Source organism: Sinocyclocheilus rhinocerous, unplaced genomic scaffold (genome assembly GCF_001515625.1).
Source record: "Sinocyclocheilus rhinocerous isolate Xijiao unplaced genomic scaffold, SAMN03320098_v1.1 scaffold47, whole genome shotgun sequence".
Lineage (NCBI taxonomy): Eukaryota > Metazoa > Chordata > Actinopteri > Cypriniformes > Cyprinidae > Sinocyclocheilus > Sinocyclocheilus rhinocerous.
In genome coordinates this window covers 296,589-316,733 of record NW_015633578.1, presented here as the reverse complement: position 1 = coordinate 316,733, position 20,145 = coordinate 296,589, and the positions used below count along the sequence as shown (strand labels likewise).

General features: G+C 39.7%; 1 protein-coding gene across 1 annotated transcript in view; it reads right to left on the bottom strand.

Annotated features, from left to right (window-relative positions):
* The window catches only part of LOC107744650 (receptor-type tyrosine-protein phosphatase S-like), a 66,235-nt gene that overhangs the window by 15,981 nt on the left and 30,109 nt on the right, over positions 1 to 20,145 (bottom strand). The window contains exon 2 of the mRNA XM_016558455.1: positions 9,165 to 9,333. Coding sequence (XP_016413941.1) covers positions 9,165 to 9,249 — 85 coding nt within the window. The 5' untranslated portion in view covers positions 9,250 to 9,333. The remainder of the gene's footprint in view (positions 1 to 9,164; positions 9,334 to 20,145) is intronic.

Here is a 20,145-nt window from a genome sequence, read left to right as displayed (position 1 = left end):
AAAAAAAAAATCTAAATTATTTATTCTAGCCAACATTGAGATGGAGACATAAAAAAAAATAGAAATAAAAAATATAATAATAATAATTATTATTAATATTGGCTTATCAAAATTTTATTTGGGGAAAAAATTATATCACATCTATATATAATAAAATGTTTGCTTAATAATAAAATATTAATATTATTGGCTCATCAGAATTAAACAACATTAATAAAAAAAATTTAACAACTGAAATCTCTTTAACATCTGAACTATTTCTCATAGACAGCAGTGAGATTAAGTGGAGAGCAAATAGTAACAATTAGTTCTCAGATTTTTTCCTGAAAAAAGGAGAAATATAAATAAAAAATGATTCTAGGTTTAAACAATAATAAAATTCATTATTATCAGCTCATTAGAATTCAAATGTCTGTGCATCTGTTCACATTTTAAGAGAAGCATAAGGACTTAAATGAACGTAAAAGATACTCTAACTATCACACACAAACTATCAAAAACATGAAAACACTTGATTTGTCCTCTTCCCACAATCCTCCTGTCATATTACTACAATTACCACTGATTATGATACTCCAAGCTGACCCCAATGAGCCGCTTGTTTCTGGATAAGGAAATCTTTAGCAGGTGCGGGGTGAGCAAGTCAAAGTCTACCGAGAGCTTTAGGAAATGAAGTTTAACAATAAGGCCAATTTTGCAACGGCCGGGCCACTGAGACCAGGAGGAAATTGCAACAATCTAATGTGATTTGCAGCGTCCTCGGGCGATTGGTACTTGTTGACAGGCCTCGTAAAAACGGACACCTGCGATCGCTCGAGGGTTAAAGTCCTCGGAGTGGACGGCGTGGGCCGTGGGAATCTCAAATGAGCGTTTAGAGTCATTTAACAAAAATTAGATAAAGCTGTACGAAAAAATCCCCAAATACTTTAATCCCCAAAAGCCCAAATAATGGTGAATAAACATCTCACTATGGATGAAACACGTCGCTAGACAACACAAACAACACCATTATGTCAGTCAGGCTTGAATTCAACGGCTGACCGCTTTTAATTGTAGCCGTGACATCAATTATGCAAATGAGAACAATAAACAAACTAAAACAAGCGTCACTAGATCAAATAAACAAAATCATCAAATATTCCCTTTAGCACATGTAATACATGCAATCACAGGCCACTTGGGTATCTGTAAACTATGTATTTCTACTCATACAGTCTCCGGATTTGCTCACAAATTGATCGTGGAGTCAAAAACGAAAGTGCCTTTTTAATCAATCGACGCAAGGGCTGATGGGACTCGAGTAACGGTCTCAGCCAGTGATGTGGGATCACGAAGGTGACATGCAATAATCATTTTTGACATTCAGTAAATCCGAGTCTGCTAATCTGCTTCATGATTAATCTGGGCTGCCCAGGAAAGTGTGTGTGTGTGTGTGTCTATAGATACAGCGGGTGGAGGTGACGCGATCCACCAAAGCGCCATCTGCTGGTCAAATTAACTACTGCAGGACTTTAAAGAGATGGAAATACTGTTATTTCCGAACATGTTTGACTTACTTTCATCTGTAGATATTTTGACGAATGTTCAAGCTGCTCTTTTCCATACAATGAAAGCCTATAGTGACCAGGGGCTGTCAAGCTCCAAAAAAGTACCATAACGCTAGTCCATACAACTTGTGCATCATATGTAACCCTGGAGCACAAAAGCAGTCTTAAGTCGCTGGGGTATATTTGTAGCAATAGCCAAAAATTAATTGTATGGGTCAAAATTATTGATTTTTCTTTTATGCCAAAAATCATTAGGATATTAAGTAAAGATCATGTTCCATGAAGATATTTTGTAAATTTCCTACCGTAAATATATTAAACTTAATTTTTCATTAGTAATATGCATTGCTAAGAACTTCATTTGGACAACTTTAAATATGTTGTATCTCAACCAAATATTGTTCTATCCTAACAAACCATACATCAATGGAGAGCTTATTTATTCATCTTTCAGATGACGTATAAATCTCAATTTCGAAAAATTTACCCTTATGACTGGTTTTGTGGTCCAGGGTCACATATTACAAGTCTCCCAAAGTCGTACGATAGATTTGAGTGAAAAAGAGGTAGAAAATTAAGGTCCTTTATGTATTAAATCCGAAATCTCATTTGTACTTCTGCATATTTAAACTAAACATGTGAGAAACAGCGGAATTCTGCACTACAAACGTCCAACCTGGAGTGGTGCATATTTAATTAAGACATTATTTGCATTAATAAAGAAAAACATAATAAGTTTTGCCTTATTTTCCAAGTAAAGACTTGAAATACATCTCACAAGTCATAGGGACAACTTTTACGATGCTTGACGCGAGAAATGGCACAAATCTTCACATTTAACGTCTATTCTGGAGCAACAACGTTTTTAATTACAATGTTATTTCCTTTAATAAGGCAAATAACCTCACAAATTTGACCATATTTTGCACACAAAGACTTAAATAAAGAATTAATCACATAAGTCACATGAACTATTTGTATGATGCTTTTTTGTTGTTTCTTGAGCTTACTTCACACATCTGCGTGAGAAACAGGAAGAAATGTAAGTCTTTTCTTTCGTAAATCTGAAATATTTGTACTTTTGTATATTTAATCTTAACACGAGAAATGGTGGAAATCTGCACCAAGTCAATACAGACAAGTTTTCAGGTGCTTTTTGTTGTTGTTGTTGTTATTTCTTGAGCTTGACATGCCCTAGTCACAATTATTGGAAAGGAGCAGCATGAACATTTGCCAAAACATATCTTTTTGTGCTCTACAAAAGAAAAAAATATGGTTTTGGAACAACTTGTGCTCTACATTCCAAGTCTTCTTAAGTCATACGGTAGATTTGTGTGAGAAACAGGAAGAAACTGAAGTCTTTTCTTTCATAAACATGAAATATAATTTATACTTTTGCATATTCAAACTTGACATGCAAAAAACTTGGAGCACCAACAAATTTAATTACAACGATAATTGCTTTAATAAAGCTAATAAATAAATGTCAACATATTTTGCATGCAAAGACTTCGCACGAGTCATTCAGGCAAGTTTTCTGCTGATTTTTTTTGTCACTGACATGCCCTAGTCACAATTCTTGGAACGGAGCAGCGTGAACATTTATCGAAACTTCTCTTTTGGTGCTCAACGATAGAACGTCATGAGGGTGAAGGGATTTCTTTTTTTTTGGTAAACTAGCCCTTTAACAAGCAACCTGAAAAAGCCTCGGCGTGGTCTGCAGACGGATGCCGCCCCGAGCCATGAGCATCAGAACTTTACTTAAGCAATCGAGCTGCGTCAGGGAGGTTAAACCGCAGCACTGTACGAAGCAGGTAATGAGGGACATTCGGGCCTTTTAGCTGATAACTTTAAAGAGACAAGACTAAGGTGGGTTTCTTTTCCTCAGGGGCCTGAAATCTCTCACTTGGAAGCTTCAAAGGGAAAATAAATGATTGAAATCGCTCGCGTCACTTTCTGCCGGAGTCAATCAAAGCAGAGAGGAGCTGGCAAGGGCGAGGACAGCACACAGATACTTAAAGAGATTGCTAAACGCTACGGCACGCCGCTTCCCGAAAAATCGCGACATAATGAGCGCCGTTCTGAGGAACGACAACAAACGGACCTTTGGCGCGATTCCTAATATAGCGACGGCCACAGTCCGAACATAAACACTAGAAATGGAAGAATAACACAGGCCTGTGTTATTGAGCAATAATACTCTGAGGCTGCAGAAACACAAAGTGATTTTTATGGCGCTACATGGGACCACAGTATTGTGCAGATTGCGGTTCTGCAAGTATACAGTTTCGACACGGGATATTTTGGTCCGGTCAGCGCGGCGCTGGACAGGGTGTCTGGAGGTTTTTCAGGGGGGTTCGAGAGGTTCAGATTGGGTGTTTTGTGGTCAGACAGAGGCACACCCAGGCTAAATGAACTGTTTTTAGAGCTCGTGTGGAGGATTGTGGGAAAGCAGACCCTCATCTGACGCCTCATTCCAAATTGAAGGATATGAATTAAAGAGTGCGTGGTTGAAATAATGCTAATACATACAATACCAGTCAAAAGTTTGGACACACTGGACCATTTTTTGCATGATCACAGAAAACATTTCTGGTCAAAAAGCTTGTTAATATATATAAAAGCTTATTGTTATAAAATGTTATTTTGAAGACAAATATTTTGAAGCTAAATTACAAGAGCTTTAATTTTAGCTATAAAAACAAATGCAAATAATTTCACTACACACTTACATGCATTTGTCTTTATAGTCATAAACAAGTATTTATGTATTTAATTACTTTTATATTTTTATTGTATATTATATTCTATATAATAAAACAATATTCTGCATAATAAAGCAATTATAAATCTAATAAATAAAATGAACATTTACATACAAATACATCAAGAAATATATTTTATTTTCATTTAATATTTTATTGTATGTAATAAAATTATAAAACAAATGAATTATAAATAAATGCAGCATTTACATACACACATCTATAAATATTATACATAAGGACATATATGAATATATGTTTAGTTTTTACAATTGTATTTATTTATTGATTTTTAAAAAAAAATGTATATACAACATAACATTTGCATTCACACACATGCACACACACACACACACACACACACACACGCACCAAGCTAAACCAGATCTAATGCTAGTATTTATTCATCTGACGCCAGCAAGTCCTATAGTGAGGATGGAGACTGTCTGTGTGTGTGTGTGTGTGTGTGTGTGCGTGCACTCAAAAGCTAATCGTGTAAATGTAAAACTGCTGGACTTTCTGCGCGCGCGCGCGCACACACACACACACACACACAAACAAGCCTCCAGCTTTATTACTACAGGCCAGCTTTATTCACAGCCCTTTTTTCTTTTTGATTAAAAACGTCTCCTCCACATGTTGATTTATGAGAGCATGAGCGAGCGAGAGGGAGGCGGTGAGGATGACATCATGCAGTTGGCAACCTCTCGCAGAGGTGACATCCACTCGCTTTGTGTGTCTGTCTGTGTGTGTGTGTGTGTGTGTGTGTGTGTAAGTAAAAGCCTGTGTGCGGCGCAGCTGTACGACACCACGATCACAAATCCACCTGGACGGCGTGTGTGGGCCAAACGGCGCCTTTAAACAGGTGTTCTTAATAACAAAAACCACTTAAAGTCAATACGACACAGATTGCAACACAATTTACATCCACAATTGGATGCCTTTCTGAGCAAAACGAGCTATTCAGAAAATAATATAATAATAATAAGAAGAAGAAAAACAAATGTGATAATTGATTTATCTATGCGATGCTACTTGCTTAACTAGAAGCAAGCAACATTGTCAAATTAGTAGCAGTGTAGCATGAAAACATGCTACTTTGCAGTTTTAATGTCATGTTGCATTGCAACATAGCTGTAGCACAATGCTAGCTGATGCAAATATTATACCATCCTAAAATTTCATTAGAAAATCTGATTTTGTAGTTTTTAATCAGTTAAAAATTTTCTTTTTATTTGTAACTTTAAGTGCAACTGTCACTAAGTGCTAGTGCTAACGTTTACCATCTAAGCGCTAACTGCTTTCCCAAACGACTAGCTTGACTGTTCCTTAATTCTCATATGAAGCATTAGATCTAATATTAGACAGCTAAAAGATCATTTAATCAGTCAGTCAAAAAAGCTTCTTTGTAACTTTAAGTGCAGCTGTCGCTAACGGCTAACTTTTAGCAGCTAAGTGCTAACTCCTTTCCAAAAAGAGTCGCTTGACAGTTTCCAAACTCTCATACAAAGCATTAGGTTTAACAGTGAACAGTTAAAATTGTTCATTTGATTGATTCAGTTATTTTTATCTATAATTTTACATGTAACTGTCGCTAACTGCTAAATTGTAGCAGCTAAGTGCTAACTCCTTTCCAAAAAGAGTCGCTTGACAGTTTCCAAACTCTCATACAAAGCATTAGGTTTAACAGTGAACAGTTAAAACTGTTCATTTGATTGATTCAGTTATTTTTATCTATAATTTTACATGTAACTGTCGCTAACTGCTAAATTTTAACATCTAAATGCTAACTTTTTTTTATCCAAAATAGTAGCATATCATCTTTCGCTTTGCAGCAAACCTTCCAAAATTACTTTCAACTAAAAGTAATACTACTTTCTACTTAAAAGTAAAAACTACTTTCTTCAACACTGAAAATGACAAAAGAATAACAACAAAATGTCCCCCGTTCAGCCGGCTGTGCTGTACGACAACCTGACGAGACAGTAATTAGCGATCAGAGCCTGTGAGAGTACAGCGGACGACATCGCAGCCAATCAGACGGCGCCGTGCGCAGGGTTTCGGTGGCCAGGGGTTTGAGGGGGGATGGAGTGATTACAGCTCTGGGACGATGTGCACTGCCTAGTAAACATCTGAATCACACAGAAGACACAAACACAGACACGCAGAGCAATTGTGAGGGCGTCGCGGTACAAAAACACAGATGGATTGATAGTGAGAAATTATATATCCTATAGTCATAGGCAGCACATCATAAAAAAAATAATAAAACACAAATGTGATCTAGTTAATGTCTCAATTGTTTGTCCTAGTCTACATTGAGCGTAAACAAACAACACATGGTTGAGATTTTACTCATCAGTTCCTGAAGAGATCTCGACAAAGTCTCAAACCGTGCTCAGATTTGTCAGAGATCTCAATATGAACTCAAATATTTCGGATCAAATAATCGATCCACTTCAATTTTATAGCTTTTTTGGTGAGATGAAAAAAAGAGACCCAAATGAGTCCTTAGTTAGGAGTTACTGTATGACAATTATAGACTCATTTTGGGATCTATTTTTTAAGAATATGAGGTGAAACGCAAGTTTACAAATGCAAAAAATAGGCACATTTTGACATTTTTGACGGTTTATCAAATTTTTTGCAATGCAAACGCTTCTAGCTCAATTTAATGTTTATTTGCTTTCTAAAATGCATAATTACAAAGTTTTGCACTATTTTTGTGTTTCTAAACTTTAACTAATTTTGGAGAAAATCCATTTCGCTGCGCTACGTCTAGCCATTTTTTAATGCATCTGCAGGTAACACCTCTTTACAAATGTGAACCTGAAAAAACGTGAATCATATAGTCCGATTAGTCGACTAGACATTCAAGCAACCCACAACTAGTAATAGTTTTGCTCACCCTCATCTCGTCAGACGTACATTAGCTTTTGGGTCGCCTTACAAAACCAACAAACAGGAGAACAGAACAATGTCGGGCACACAAAGACGTGGCGTATCTCACAGCGGCCCATTCTCACGTTATCTCTCGGGCAGCGCTTGAATTACACCTATTTTAGGCTTGAAAGCAGCAGGGGAGGCTTTACCGCCGCTTTCATCCCGCGCTCGCACTCGCCCATCTTTACTTCACTTGACTCTTTGTTTTGTTTCCCTAATGCGTCTCTAAACCCATCTTAGGGGAGAAATGGTGCAGAACAAATCCTGACTTCGAGCCTTGGAAATTAAAAGACAGTGCAGGCCCCGATCCGCCTGATGAAGAGATATACACGCGGAAATAAGAGACGAAATAATCCGATAAACAGTGATCTCGCACTTCATGTCTCTGCGTGTACGGGGAGATCCTGAAACCCACACAGAGTTTTGTTTTAGATGATTATGAAGTCTTAACAACTGTGAATGTGCAAAACCACAGACTTTCAAAATCTAATAGTCGGTTTGGCTGGATGACTAGCTGATTAATCAGTTTAAACAAGTCCTGTATAGCCTAATTAGCTTAGTTTTGGGTTCATTTGACCTAAAGAATACACGTTTTCTGAGAGGATTTAATCATGTAAACCACTGAATAGATAAAACTAATTAAATTACAGTTAATTAAAACTGACGTCACTAAAAGTATCAAAACTAATACAAAAAAAAAAAGTATTATTGAATTTCCTAATCAACTTGCAGGTAAGTAAAGCTTGAGTTCTTAATTTTAAAAACTGTCGCAAACAAAAAGTTCTGAAAGTTTACACAAGTATACCAATGCAAAAAGTCAAATTTCTTAATCGACTGGAAAGAAGGTTAATCAACTAGTTGACCATCATGAACCATCGCCAATGTTAAGAAAAGCTTAAGTTTATTCTTAACCTCAAGATTTGTCTCAAACAAAATGTTTCTTTTAAATATTAAACCTGCCACTCTGCCATGACAGAACTTCTCACAACTGCTCGTAAGAATAGTCCTACTGTTTAATAGTTACGTAATCGTTACGAGAATCAAGGACAATGATATTGACCCTTCAACCACTGAATCAGCCAATATTGGGTCTGTAATGGTAATATGTCAGTGTTGACCCAAAATGGCTGCCCTCAATCACCGAATCAGCCAATATTGGGTCTGCAATTGAAATACGTAAATATTGACACAAAATGGCCGCCCTCAACCATTGAATCAGCCAATATTGGGCGTGCAATGGTAATATGTTAAAGTTGACACAAAACGGCAGCCCTCAACCACTGAATCACCCAATATTGGGCCTGCAAAAGTAATATGTCGATGTCGATCCAAATTGGCCACCCTCAACCACTGATTTGGCCATTATTGGGCCTGCAATGGTAATATGTCAATATTGACACAAAACGGCCACCTTCATCCACTGAATCAGCCAATACTGGGTCTGCAATGGTAATACTTCGATGACGACCCAAAATGGCTGCTCTCCACCACTGAATCAGACAATATTGGGTCTACAATGGTAATACGTCGATGTGAAACCAAAATGACCGCCCTCAACCATTGAATCAGCCAATATTGGGCCTGCAAAGGGAATATGTCGATGTCGAACCAAAATGAATGCCCTCAACCATTGAATCAGCCAGTATTGGGCCTGCAAAGGGAATATGTCGATGTCAAAACAAAATGACCGCCCTCAACCATTGAATCAGCCAATATTTGGCCTGTAAAGGGAATACGTAGACGCTGACCCAAAATGGCCACCCTTAACCACTGAATCTTGAAGTCTTAACATTTGCATGCCACTTACTCTTAATTCTAGAAAAAACAACTGTGTCTATTCTAGACTTTTGACACACTTGAGACTTAAACTTGACTCTTAAACTCAAGTTTCATCTTAGTTTGGTCTTACATAAGGCCAAGGAGCCGGTGAGCAGCGGAGACAGCAGCAGGGCGCTCAGGGAGAGCAGGATGGGCAGGTGGCTGGCTGGCGTCATGTCGTAGATGACCTCTGACCTGTCTGGAGAGCCGTGGCCCCACAGGCTGGAGACGAAGGGTCGGCACACTGGACGTTTGGCACTCTGGAGGAGAGAAAACAGGAGAATCCTTATAAGTAATGGTACTCACTGACAGGTGAGATAAACATGAGTATGTTAACATTGTTTCACCAGTCAACCATCAAGTTCATTCACACACTTTACCAGAACGCTCAGTTTGAGCCTGTTCACATTCCCTCAGACTCCCAATTACAGTTTTACACAACTCATAATTAGTCAGTCTTTATCGCTGGATCTCGTCGTTATTTACTTATCCGCCCATCTTGTAATTACCAAGACACTCATCAAATATTTCAGACGACGTCTCTTTGTTTTAGCCAAATTGCGATTAATCCCCCCGTCACCGCTCCCTGCCTCGGGAGTCGACTCGCGGGTTGCAGTGTTTCTCACACATACGGGGCGGAAACCTGGCGAACGTGCTTGTACACCATTTAATTAAAGATGGCAAGAACATCAGATGGCAAGATGGCAAGAGACGCGCAAACACGTGTAGTTGCTTTCGGAAGCACTTGCTCACGTTGAGAATGAAAGAGATGTTGACATGAAGCGATGAGACTCTGTAAAGAGTGACTGTGGCATCTGTAGATGAACCTCCAGGCCTGTGTGACTCAGTAAGGGTGTTCAAACAAGACACAGTATAAGCTGGCACTTTTTAAATTTGTGCCCTGGGGATCTGGTGGAGGACCAACAGTGGAAGTCAAGCAACTACTAAATGGGCTGTCAAATGGCTGATATTAAAAGTCTATAATATTTTGTCTAAATAAATTAGAATATAAAAAAAACAAAATCACTAAATGTTATGAGTAAATTAATTTTAAATAAAATAATTACAAATATATAATTTTTTTTTAAAGGTTAACTTAGTGTTAAATGATGGCAAACATAATTTAAATGTAAAAAAAAAAAAACGATAAATGAGCATGTATAATTAAATATCCAATATCGCCCAATATGGATAATAAAATAAAATAAAATAAAATAAAAATTATATGGTCACAGACACACGGGGCTTTTTTAATAAAAATAAGTATTACAATATTTTTTTAATACTGTATAAAATATTATAAAGACAACATGAACTGATAAATGTATAAATAAATTAGAAATAGAATTTAGGCATCACATTACAAAATGTAGTATAAAAAAATAAATATTTTTTTATGGATTCATTTTAAGTGAGTGCTAGATTATAGCAAATGTCATTTAAAATGTGAAAGAAGGAAATGAACATTTATATTTAAATATACAATACTTACAGATAAATGGATTAATATAATTTTTTTTAAATAAATATATAAATTGTCCAATGAATGGCCAAAAACCAATATAGTTTGGACATATCATGTATTCCCAATAAAAATAAATGCTGACAGTATTTGTATAATATTGCATAAAATACTATTATTATAATACTATATCAAATATTATTATAATAATTTGTAATTATGGTATTATTTATAATATTTATAACAATAATAATGTAATGGGATTTTAAAAAATTAAAGAGAAGTCTCAAACACTTTGTAACCCTTCAGCAACACTGAAAACTAAACAGTCAAATGTCACCAAGAAGCCAAGATTTATGATTGTGGGTGCCGACATAACGCACTGCAACAGTCCACTATTGTTCTACTCCCCAGAGGGCACGTGAGACACTTCAGACTTTCATAATAAGTCTATTGTGTCCTTCTGCTGAGATCAACACAATAACACAGTCATCACATCCACACACACAGTGTCAGTCTGCACTGCTATTTGTGCTCCTCTAGTGTGGAGTGTTACATTTCCAGAGAGCCTGGAAGTCATAATGCGTGAGTGAGGACCTAAAGACAGCTGGCTTGTCAACTTGGGGTTTCCTGTCAACCTGCATGGTGACACTTGAAATTCTGCCCCACATAAACAATTGAAAACGTCAGTCGAGGGATTCATCTCTGGAGTGCCACAAGCATAGGGCCAAGGCAGGCACGGCATGCTCAGACAAAGAGGAGGAATATGTCCACCCTGATTTACGATGCTCCTCTACGCTGGCTGTCCAAATCAGATTCCAAATGCAGTTCCTGTTTACCATGTCTGGAATGTGAAGGTTTGAAGTTTCATTGCAACAATGAGCTAAAACGAAACAATGGATCCCCCCAAACAATCTTAATAACAAATGCAACCATGTTGCATTCATCAAAGGCAGACAATTTGTGTCATGCTTGGTGTGAAGCGATTCAATTTCACGAATGCAGCATTTGTTAACAATGGTGCAAAATTTGGTGCAAAAGTTTATGAAACCTACTGACGCCAGAATATAGGTGTTTCTCGAATCAAATGCTCTCAATTCACGTGCCCCACCTTGGCTAGCCCTCAAAGGCTGGGAAAACAGGCGCATTTCAACCGCACCGTCATGCAATATGCACAAGGACCTGTGTGTATGAATAATTGAGCTGTACGGAGAGGCGAATGTTATGGACTTTTTGGGGAGCGACACTACATGCACAGCGACTCTGCAAAAACGCTCAACCACTGGTAACAAACTTTTGCGTCATGCCATTATGGTTTGGCATGCCATTCCTAACAATGTGTTGCATGCATTATGCAAAATCGTGCCACACTCAGTACATACTAAACAGTTTTGGTGTGAAACCCCACACCTCCAAACTACAAAGCATGCAAATATTCCAGGCTTTTTTAAACAAGCCATTATGAGCCAAGGATACACAGTGCCTGCGGATACCAGCATTGCAACCACTGACAGTCAGTCGAGCGGCTCTTGAGACGTGCATATATGTGTGCCCAGGTCTTTTATCTTCAGTTCTATCTCCTATCTTTCTTGCTACCTCCAGCCAATGGCGATATGCCGTATGAGTGTGTGTTTTCTTTTTAATGCAGAGTACCAGCAGTCAGATGCAATCAGGGCTGCGCTCATGACTGGCTGGCTTCCTAATCCTGCACGTTTCCATGCATTATTAATGCTAACATGTTGGATTCGGCACTAAAACGGAGAGATATGACAATAGACAGAAAAGAGAGTGAAAGGTTGAAAGATCTGGCATTTCAAACTGGGGTACACGAAAAGATGCATGCCCTGCAGTCGCAGGAATAATAGGCATGTTAAAATGAGGCAAGCACGTCAAAACTGCGTTCTAGCGTGTGAACAGAAATATCAAAACATCATCTTCTAAATGAGCGCTGAAGAAGAGTCGTAAACAACTTCCAAGTTCAAACTGTGGTTGTGGAAGGCGCATGCTGCATTTAATGCACTTGCATGATTATGAAATCCGCAGTGCTGAGAAACAAAGACAGAAAGACAGCCAGCGCTGTGAGTTTATGTGCATGTACGTTAAGTAGTTCATCCTGGTTTTTGCAATTATTGACGCAAGAATGCAAAAATCTGGTAGCAGCTCATGCCGACAACGGAACTACCGTGCAGATGCTTAGAAAAGAAACAGATGCAGCTGCATAACAACTGGGAGGACAACAGTGTGTGTGTGTAATTTTTAATGCTGGATAATCAGAGGAGGAAGCCAGTTCAGAGTCCCCAGTGAGTCTGTGTGAGGGAAGAAACCATGGCGTACGTCCAATTAAAACTCCCAATTAAGCGCCCCAGAGAGCGTTCCTCAATATTGAGATCAAACCGCTGATAACTGCGCAATTGGGCGTGATCGCAAAGACACCGCGCTACAACTTGTCTGCAACGCTCTCTTAACCCCTTTAGTCACCTTTGACTCTCGATACTGTAGATGACGGCATGCTAACAGGGCTGCTAACATCACAATCTGCAATCTCTGAAGCTAACAAATGCTACAAAGGAAGATTTATCAGCTTCACATGCATTCGAAGCTAACGAATGCTAATTACACGTCTACATTATAGCTAAAGAAGTGATGCACGCTGTGAAGTGAGTAGCATGTCATTATGCACAATACCACCTCCAAAAACAAGTGGAAAAGAACACGGGGTCCTGATTTTTCGCTAGTAAAATGGGCCGTCTGATTATACGCGTGCTAAAAACGTAATGGTTTAAAACCAGATTCAAGACAAAAGACCTCAGAGGGGTCTCATAAAACAATGCCGTGGCCATTTCTATTTACGAGCGAATGTAATATCCCTTAAAGAGCCCCTTGTAATGGCGCAGTTCCCTACGTATGCTACAGGCAACAGAGGCCCTTGTGAATGGCTCTTGATTCAGTCCAGTTATCAAGGACACACACTCCTCCTGCGGTCACACACACTTATGTGTCTGTCCGCAGCCATAAAGTGCGAGAGCTCGAGCACACACACATCTGGCTTTCATGTCAGTGCCAGATTTGACTGTGTAGTCCAGGTGGCTTGAGTTCATGTTTGTCTTTCTTTGCTGTCCAAGCTGCCATTTTGAATAGTGCACAGAGAGAGGCCAAGCGTCCGTCCCTACGGCAAATTCAGCCAGAGGTGCTTTCACAATTCAACTACCATTTCCACTTCAGTTCTGACAATATAGCTGACATTTAAAGTCAGTAGTAAACCCAAGTTTGTATTGTTTAAAACAAGTATACGAAAAACACTGTGAAATCCAATAACAAGCACCTGGAAAGTTGCAGCACTGGTGACGTGCATTAATTGTGACACAAAAACAATACTGATCTGATGGAACTTCCTACCTCACAGGAAGCATTTAATGATACTTTACCACTTACTTTCCTTGCTTTCTGCCCTAAAATATCACTAGTAGAGAGTAAATGTCACAAAAAAAAAAAACATACAAGTATTTTTTCAAATTAAAATAATAAAGTTAAATAATAAATGTAATAATAATAATAATGATTATTATTATTATTAGTAGTAGTAGTAGTAGTAGTAGTAGTAGTAGTATAACTATGATAATAATTATTATTAATAATATAAATATAACTTAAAATGCAATGATTAAAATACATAACATTAATATTACAGCATATTAAATACAAGGCAAGAAGTACAATAGATATATAGATAGATAGATAGATAGATAGATAGATAGATAGACTTCATTTTATCTGTAATCTACAATTTCTTATTTATGACTTTTGATGTTAGGGTGAAATCTGACTTGTGACAAGAATAAACAGGACATGTTCTTGACAGATTTAGTGAGATTCATCCTAAAGCCTTGCCGTACACTGCCAATGTTGAGTAATCATGTGCATTTGCATGCATTTGTGGGAGCATTATGTAAATATTTTTCACCAGTTCTATCCTCTCCCTCTAATGCTCCACACAGATGCATAACAATCACAGCATTATCAGGTGATTGCCTCTCATTTCAAGGCACACACCTGCCATTGCCGTCATGGCTGCAATCCACAGAGACACAGAGAGAAGACACCGACGTCTTCTGTGACCAAAGCTTCCTGCCTTTGTGTTTGTTTACAATGGTAGCAAGATGATCTACGGCTTTTCCATGCGCTGCAGATGTGCAGTGGAGCCGAGATGAAATGTTTGATGAAAAATAACACACACAGAAGTCGCTCTGTCTCCACTTAAGGTGCAAAACAGTGGCAGGGAAGTGAGAGGCAAGAGAACCAGGCAGGGGGCTTTTGCCAAGAAAATGATTCAGATTCAGATTCAAGTAGCTTTATTGGCATGGTAAAAAAGTATCTTTACATTGCCAAAGCATAGAAACATTTAAATAGACATTTAACACAAATATACATAAGAATAGAAGTATATAGCATATAGAGTCTATATATCTGTATATATAAAATGTCTTTCTCTTATATCCTCTCCAAACAGCCGTTACATAATTCTGAGTCTTGAGTACAACCAGAACAGAGGGAGTGAATGTGTGCACGCGTCGGAACAAAGCGAGTGCTGCTTCACGCTGATATGTCATTCTGAGAAAACCAGGTGGCACATTTGACCTTTGTGCTTTCAAGGAGATAAATCCAAGAGTCCTTTCAATTCTGTGAGAGGAACAGACACGCTGCAATGCAGTCAAACATGGCACTCCCATAAAGCTTTGTGGCTTTTAGTTCATATCTGTTAGCTTTGAGGCTAATATCTATACGTGTTGTTAACATACTCCTACACAGGGATAAAATAAACCTTTAGAAGATATTCACATTTAAGACTGACAGTTCGAGTACATTTCTGTCCAATAAAATACTCTCTATAATGAGAAAGTCTCCACTCTCCACTATTACCTGCAACCGACTAGCAATAGCAATAACAAATCATGTTTAATGGTTGTGATGAACTAATACGGTACATTTTTAGTGTATTCCACTGGAGTGTTTCAACTGGAAATATGTCAACATTTCCATTACATTGCATTCAAGGTATAAATTTGAATTCCCTGGGAATCAAACCCATGACCTTGGCATTGCTAATGCCATGCTCTGCTAGTTGAGCTGCAGGAATGTCAACACAGCACTCATGAAGCCGTTTCAGTCTTAAGTCTTTAATGTTTGCAAAAGTGTTGGTTAGCCTATCAGCATCGCCCTCAAGTTTCCTGATTGTGCACTAGAATGGAAAGGCAAGCTATGTTAAGCAGTAGGATATTTTCAGTGTAGGACACATTGTCTAAAAGACAGGTCATTGAGTCTTTGACATGCTCAACTGTATCTTTCAGAAAAGCCAATTTAATCATATCCGGCCTGGCTGCGATCTGCATTAGTCCTTGAAAGAAGAATGACGTTACGTTTTGGATTCTCGCCAAGCCATCTACATGCAATTCCTGCCCTTTAAGACCCAACTAAGAGCTTTTCAAGGACCACCCCCGCGGCGGAAACATAGGCGCGCATTTATATTCCAGACCCCAGCGAGGAATAAAATTACATTAAGCGCAGGTGCCCTCTTGGAAATTTGAATACTTTTCTTAGCTGGGTAAATAGAAGCTCCGCATAGTTGCTACAGGATTGCATTATGGAATCATTCAAATCAAGGTAAATAAATCGTTATTTGAGAAGCTGGCAACCTATGATTCGGCAGCTGCTACGGAGGATGGGATGGTTCCTTTCAAAGGTGGACAATTACGCTGCCACTCACTGTTATAGGTGGCGCAGCCTGAGGCGGGGTGGATGGGCTTCATTAGCATTCCAGCACTGCGCATCCATTTAGGCTAGGTGTAACCACACTGCCGCAGGCAGGATGTTAGTGCTCTACGCTGCAAACAACATCCTGTTCTCGTGGTGAATCCCAACGTGAATGCAAGCTCCTGTCTTTTACTGATGGTGGGATACAATGCATCCTGGTGTTTGGGTGCTAAACGGAACAACACAGGTAGTTTTGTTGAATGTAAATGCAACAGACTAGCATACCCTCCTCTATGCTGAGAGGCAGTTCTGGGTTTGTGTTTGCACAAACAGCACCTGAACTACACAAGTGGAGCTGTTCAGATTAAGAGCTCTTTCCTCAAGGACGCCAGCGCCCCCCTAGTACCATTAAGTGAAATAAATTCATTGTGCTAATTAACAACCCAGGGGTCAATTCGTCACCTTGTTTATACAAGATCCACTCGACAGGGTCTGCACCGAATTTGCGAAGAGTGGCACGCTAATGGTGGCTGTGGGAACAAAATGGGGGAATTTAGATTTTTTTCGCCCCTTTACTCACCATAATAAAACCATTTTGCTCAAGCACATTGACTCCTTACCACTGTAATTACATGACAGCACTGTGGTGAGTGGGTGCAGGAGTGTATAATCACATTCTGACCTTGACTGGAGCCTCGGGTGAAAGCGCACTGAGGCAGACGTGAATGTGTGCGAGTGAGGTAAGTGTCCCTGGGTTCATGACTGGGCTGAGTAGATGCGTTTCCCTCCCCTCGGCCTGCTGAATCGAGAGAACGAGAGAGAGACGTGTTGAAGACAGAAAACAGATGGCCAGGTTTGGGTTTGTGTCTCCTGTCTGTCACCTCCCTCCATCCCAGCTCGAGAGTAACAACTGGCCACTTTTTATGGCCATTATAAAAGCTGCAAGGAGGAAAGGCAAATAGAGTCCCGGGAGCTCTACCACAGTCCGGCTTTCCCATGTCACTAATCCCGCTGACTGGGCTGCACAAGGGAGGGATTGTAGAATGGGAGGAGGGGTCAGAGGTGAGGTGACCCCCACATACTCACTGGGGTAAGGGATAGGAATGGGGTAGAGGGATTGTTAGCCTCAACTTGGGCAGCTAGATATTCTGATGTGTCCCTGAACGAGCCACTGAGGAAACAGAGACTACGCTGTCCGCATATGAAAGTACCACTCATAAACAGGCATCGAAACACTAGGCTATTGTTGGAGTTCGACCTCATGAAGGACATGCAGTGTTCCCTGAGTCTCAGCGCTGATGCTGTGTTGAATCAGAAGCACCTCGACCAATGCCCAACAAATCCTTTCCTGGCCACCCAAAAAAAGTTCTTATTACATCTTTGGACAACTGAAGACCTGCAGGAGGGATCAAAGATGAGAGGTCAAGCAGCTGGTTAAAGCTCTTTTTTAACGACGCAACATTCTTATGCTCCCTGTTAGGAACCACACTTGCTGGGAATAATATTGCAAGACCATCAAAAACAAATTCATTCAACTCCTACATTTGCACACAATACGAACAGCAGCATTAAAAGATGCCAGCATTGCGTGCCATGAACGACCCTGTGGGCACTTCATTCGTGTCAGGCAACTGGCCCTTTTCAACACTGTATCAGGCATTAAGTCAGCGCTGCATGGTGTGAGGTGTAGTCAGCGTGAGAACAAGAGGCGCCTTAGTTTCTTTATCTCTAAAGAGATCTGACAGGCCCTCAGAGCTGCGAGACAGTACCTCTCACTAGAGTTCGACTTAGCTGTGGTGCATCAGCCACCCCGCGGCCTCCAGTTCGTCCAGAGGGTCCGAGCGGTCAAAGAAATGACAAACGTCGGTGGAACGAACAGGTAAGAGGATGACAGCACTACACCGGAAGCCTCTCTCTGTCCTTTCGCAGAACCCCTCCATCAACAACGCTCAATTGACTCGCATTCATGGAACAACAGGCCTAAATCTTTCCCTGCTCAGGGAAGTACAGAGAGTGAGAGAACACAATCGGGTCAATCCGATGAATCGATCTCGGTGATTGGTTGACTGGGCAAACGGAATTGACAGAGGAACGTTTTCCCGCAAGCAAGCCAGGCTGATTATACAACAATCAATTTTTCATTACTGTAACAATTGGCAGCGCTGACCGAAAACGTGAAATTGTGGGAAAGCTAATCCAATACTATAGGACTTGTTAGAGATCCTACTATTAGCCATGGAACACTCAAAGCTCTCATGAGGTCTATAATCAGATGCAGACAAATAGACTCTAATTCTTATCTTAGATACAGCTACTTTATTTTCAAACCGAATATCGATACTTTGGGCTAGAGTTTCTTTGTGTGTACAAGGAAGCAGAGAGCTGTTCTGTTCATTACAGGCTAGGAAGCCCCCCTTCTCCTTCTCACAGCCCAAGTCAAGTTAATACCCACTGAGCGTGAACGGGAATGTGTGGGCCGACTTAATCAAAATCACTCGCAAGGAATTTGAATACTTTAAATTAAGAAGCTGTGACGCTCTTTTCTCCTGGTCTCTCTAGTCCAGCCACCTGGTGCGGCGCGTCTGCTGATTACAGAGAAACGGGTAGGAGGAGGTGCCGAAGAAGAGCTGAACACATCAAGTGATGAACCTCCAACTGTGCTAGGAGGGAATGAAATGAAAAAGAACAACACAACTTTACGTAGCCTTAGTTATTATTTTGACTCAAAGCAATGGCTCCCTCAAAAGGGAAATGTTGTGTTCGAGGGGTACACTCTTGTGTTATTGCTATTGCAATCATCTATTCCTCTGAGGGAACACGAGGCGGGCAAATCTTTGTGCACTTGATACATGCACTCTAGGCCCTCAAGTGCACTCTGGGACAACAGCTAAGGGTGGTTATGTGGCATCATTTAGGGAGGTGCTTGAATGAGGCAGATTGTTAAGCCAGGATGGAGCTGTCAGCGGATAAGTGTGTTTGCTTGCTAAACATGTGATGCTAGTCCATCATTCCATCTGTTTGGTTATGAAGAGGGGGAAAATGTACCGTAAAAAATGAAGAGGGTGGGAGAGAGCAAAAAAAGCAGGTTTTGGAAAACCTGGTAAAAGAACTGAAGGCTGTCATTCCAGTACAGCCCAAGCTGTTCGGCTGTCGTCAGACGTGCTCAGCAAGATGCAGCCTGCTCCATATGGCTTGCTCAGATCTGCCATCTCAAGGGAAGAGCTGCCTGCCTGCGTGTTTGGAAAGAACGAGAGAATGTGCGATTGTGTTTCACTCTGAAACACTCATGTTTATGCAGAATATCAAGCCGGGTATTGTTACTGCTGTCCAGTTCTGTCTAAAATAGAAGCAGAAGCCTTTTCCAAAATGTATTTTCTTGGCAAACCTCTGCATTGTTGAATTTGTTGCTTTAGAAATTATATTGAGTCCAAGGAGAACTTTCCACAGCATACCCTGCTAGGGGAGATGCTTTCTCCCAAGCCTAGCAACATTGAACATATTCCCATGGTGAAAATGTGGGTTCCAGACAGGCTCAGCAGACCAAATCTAACAAAGGTCTGATGTTTTATAACAACAACAACACTTGTAAAAAAAAAAAAAAACAGCAAAAATGGTTGTTTAAAAATAGTCAATCTAAAATTAAGTTAGGTTTATGCTTATAAAAAGTGAAACATTTTGACAAAAATCTTTCATATTCAAGACAAAAATGGCCCAAGCTGGATCGAATTTGGGTCGGCTATTCAAAATCGCCACTGGACAATATATATATATATATATATATATATATACACACACACACACACACACACACACACACACCACAACACGATTACTGAAGAGTAGAAGCTAACATGCGCTGTGC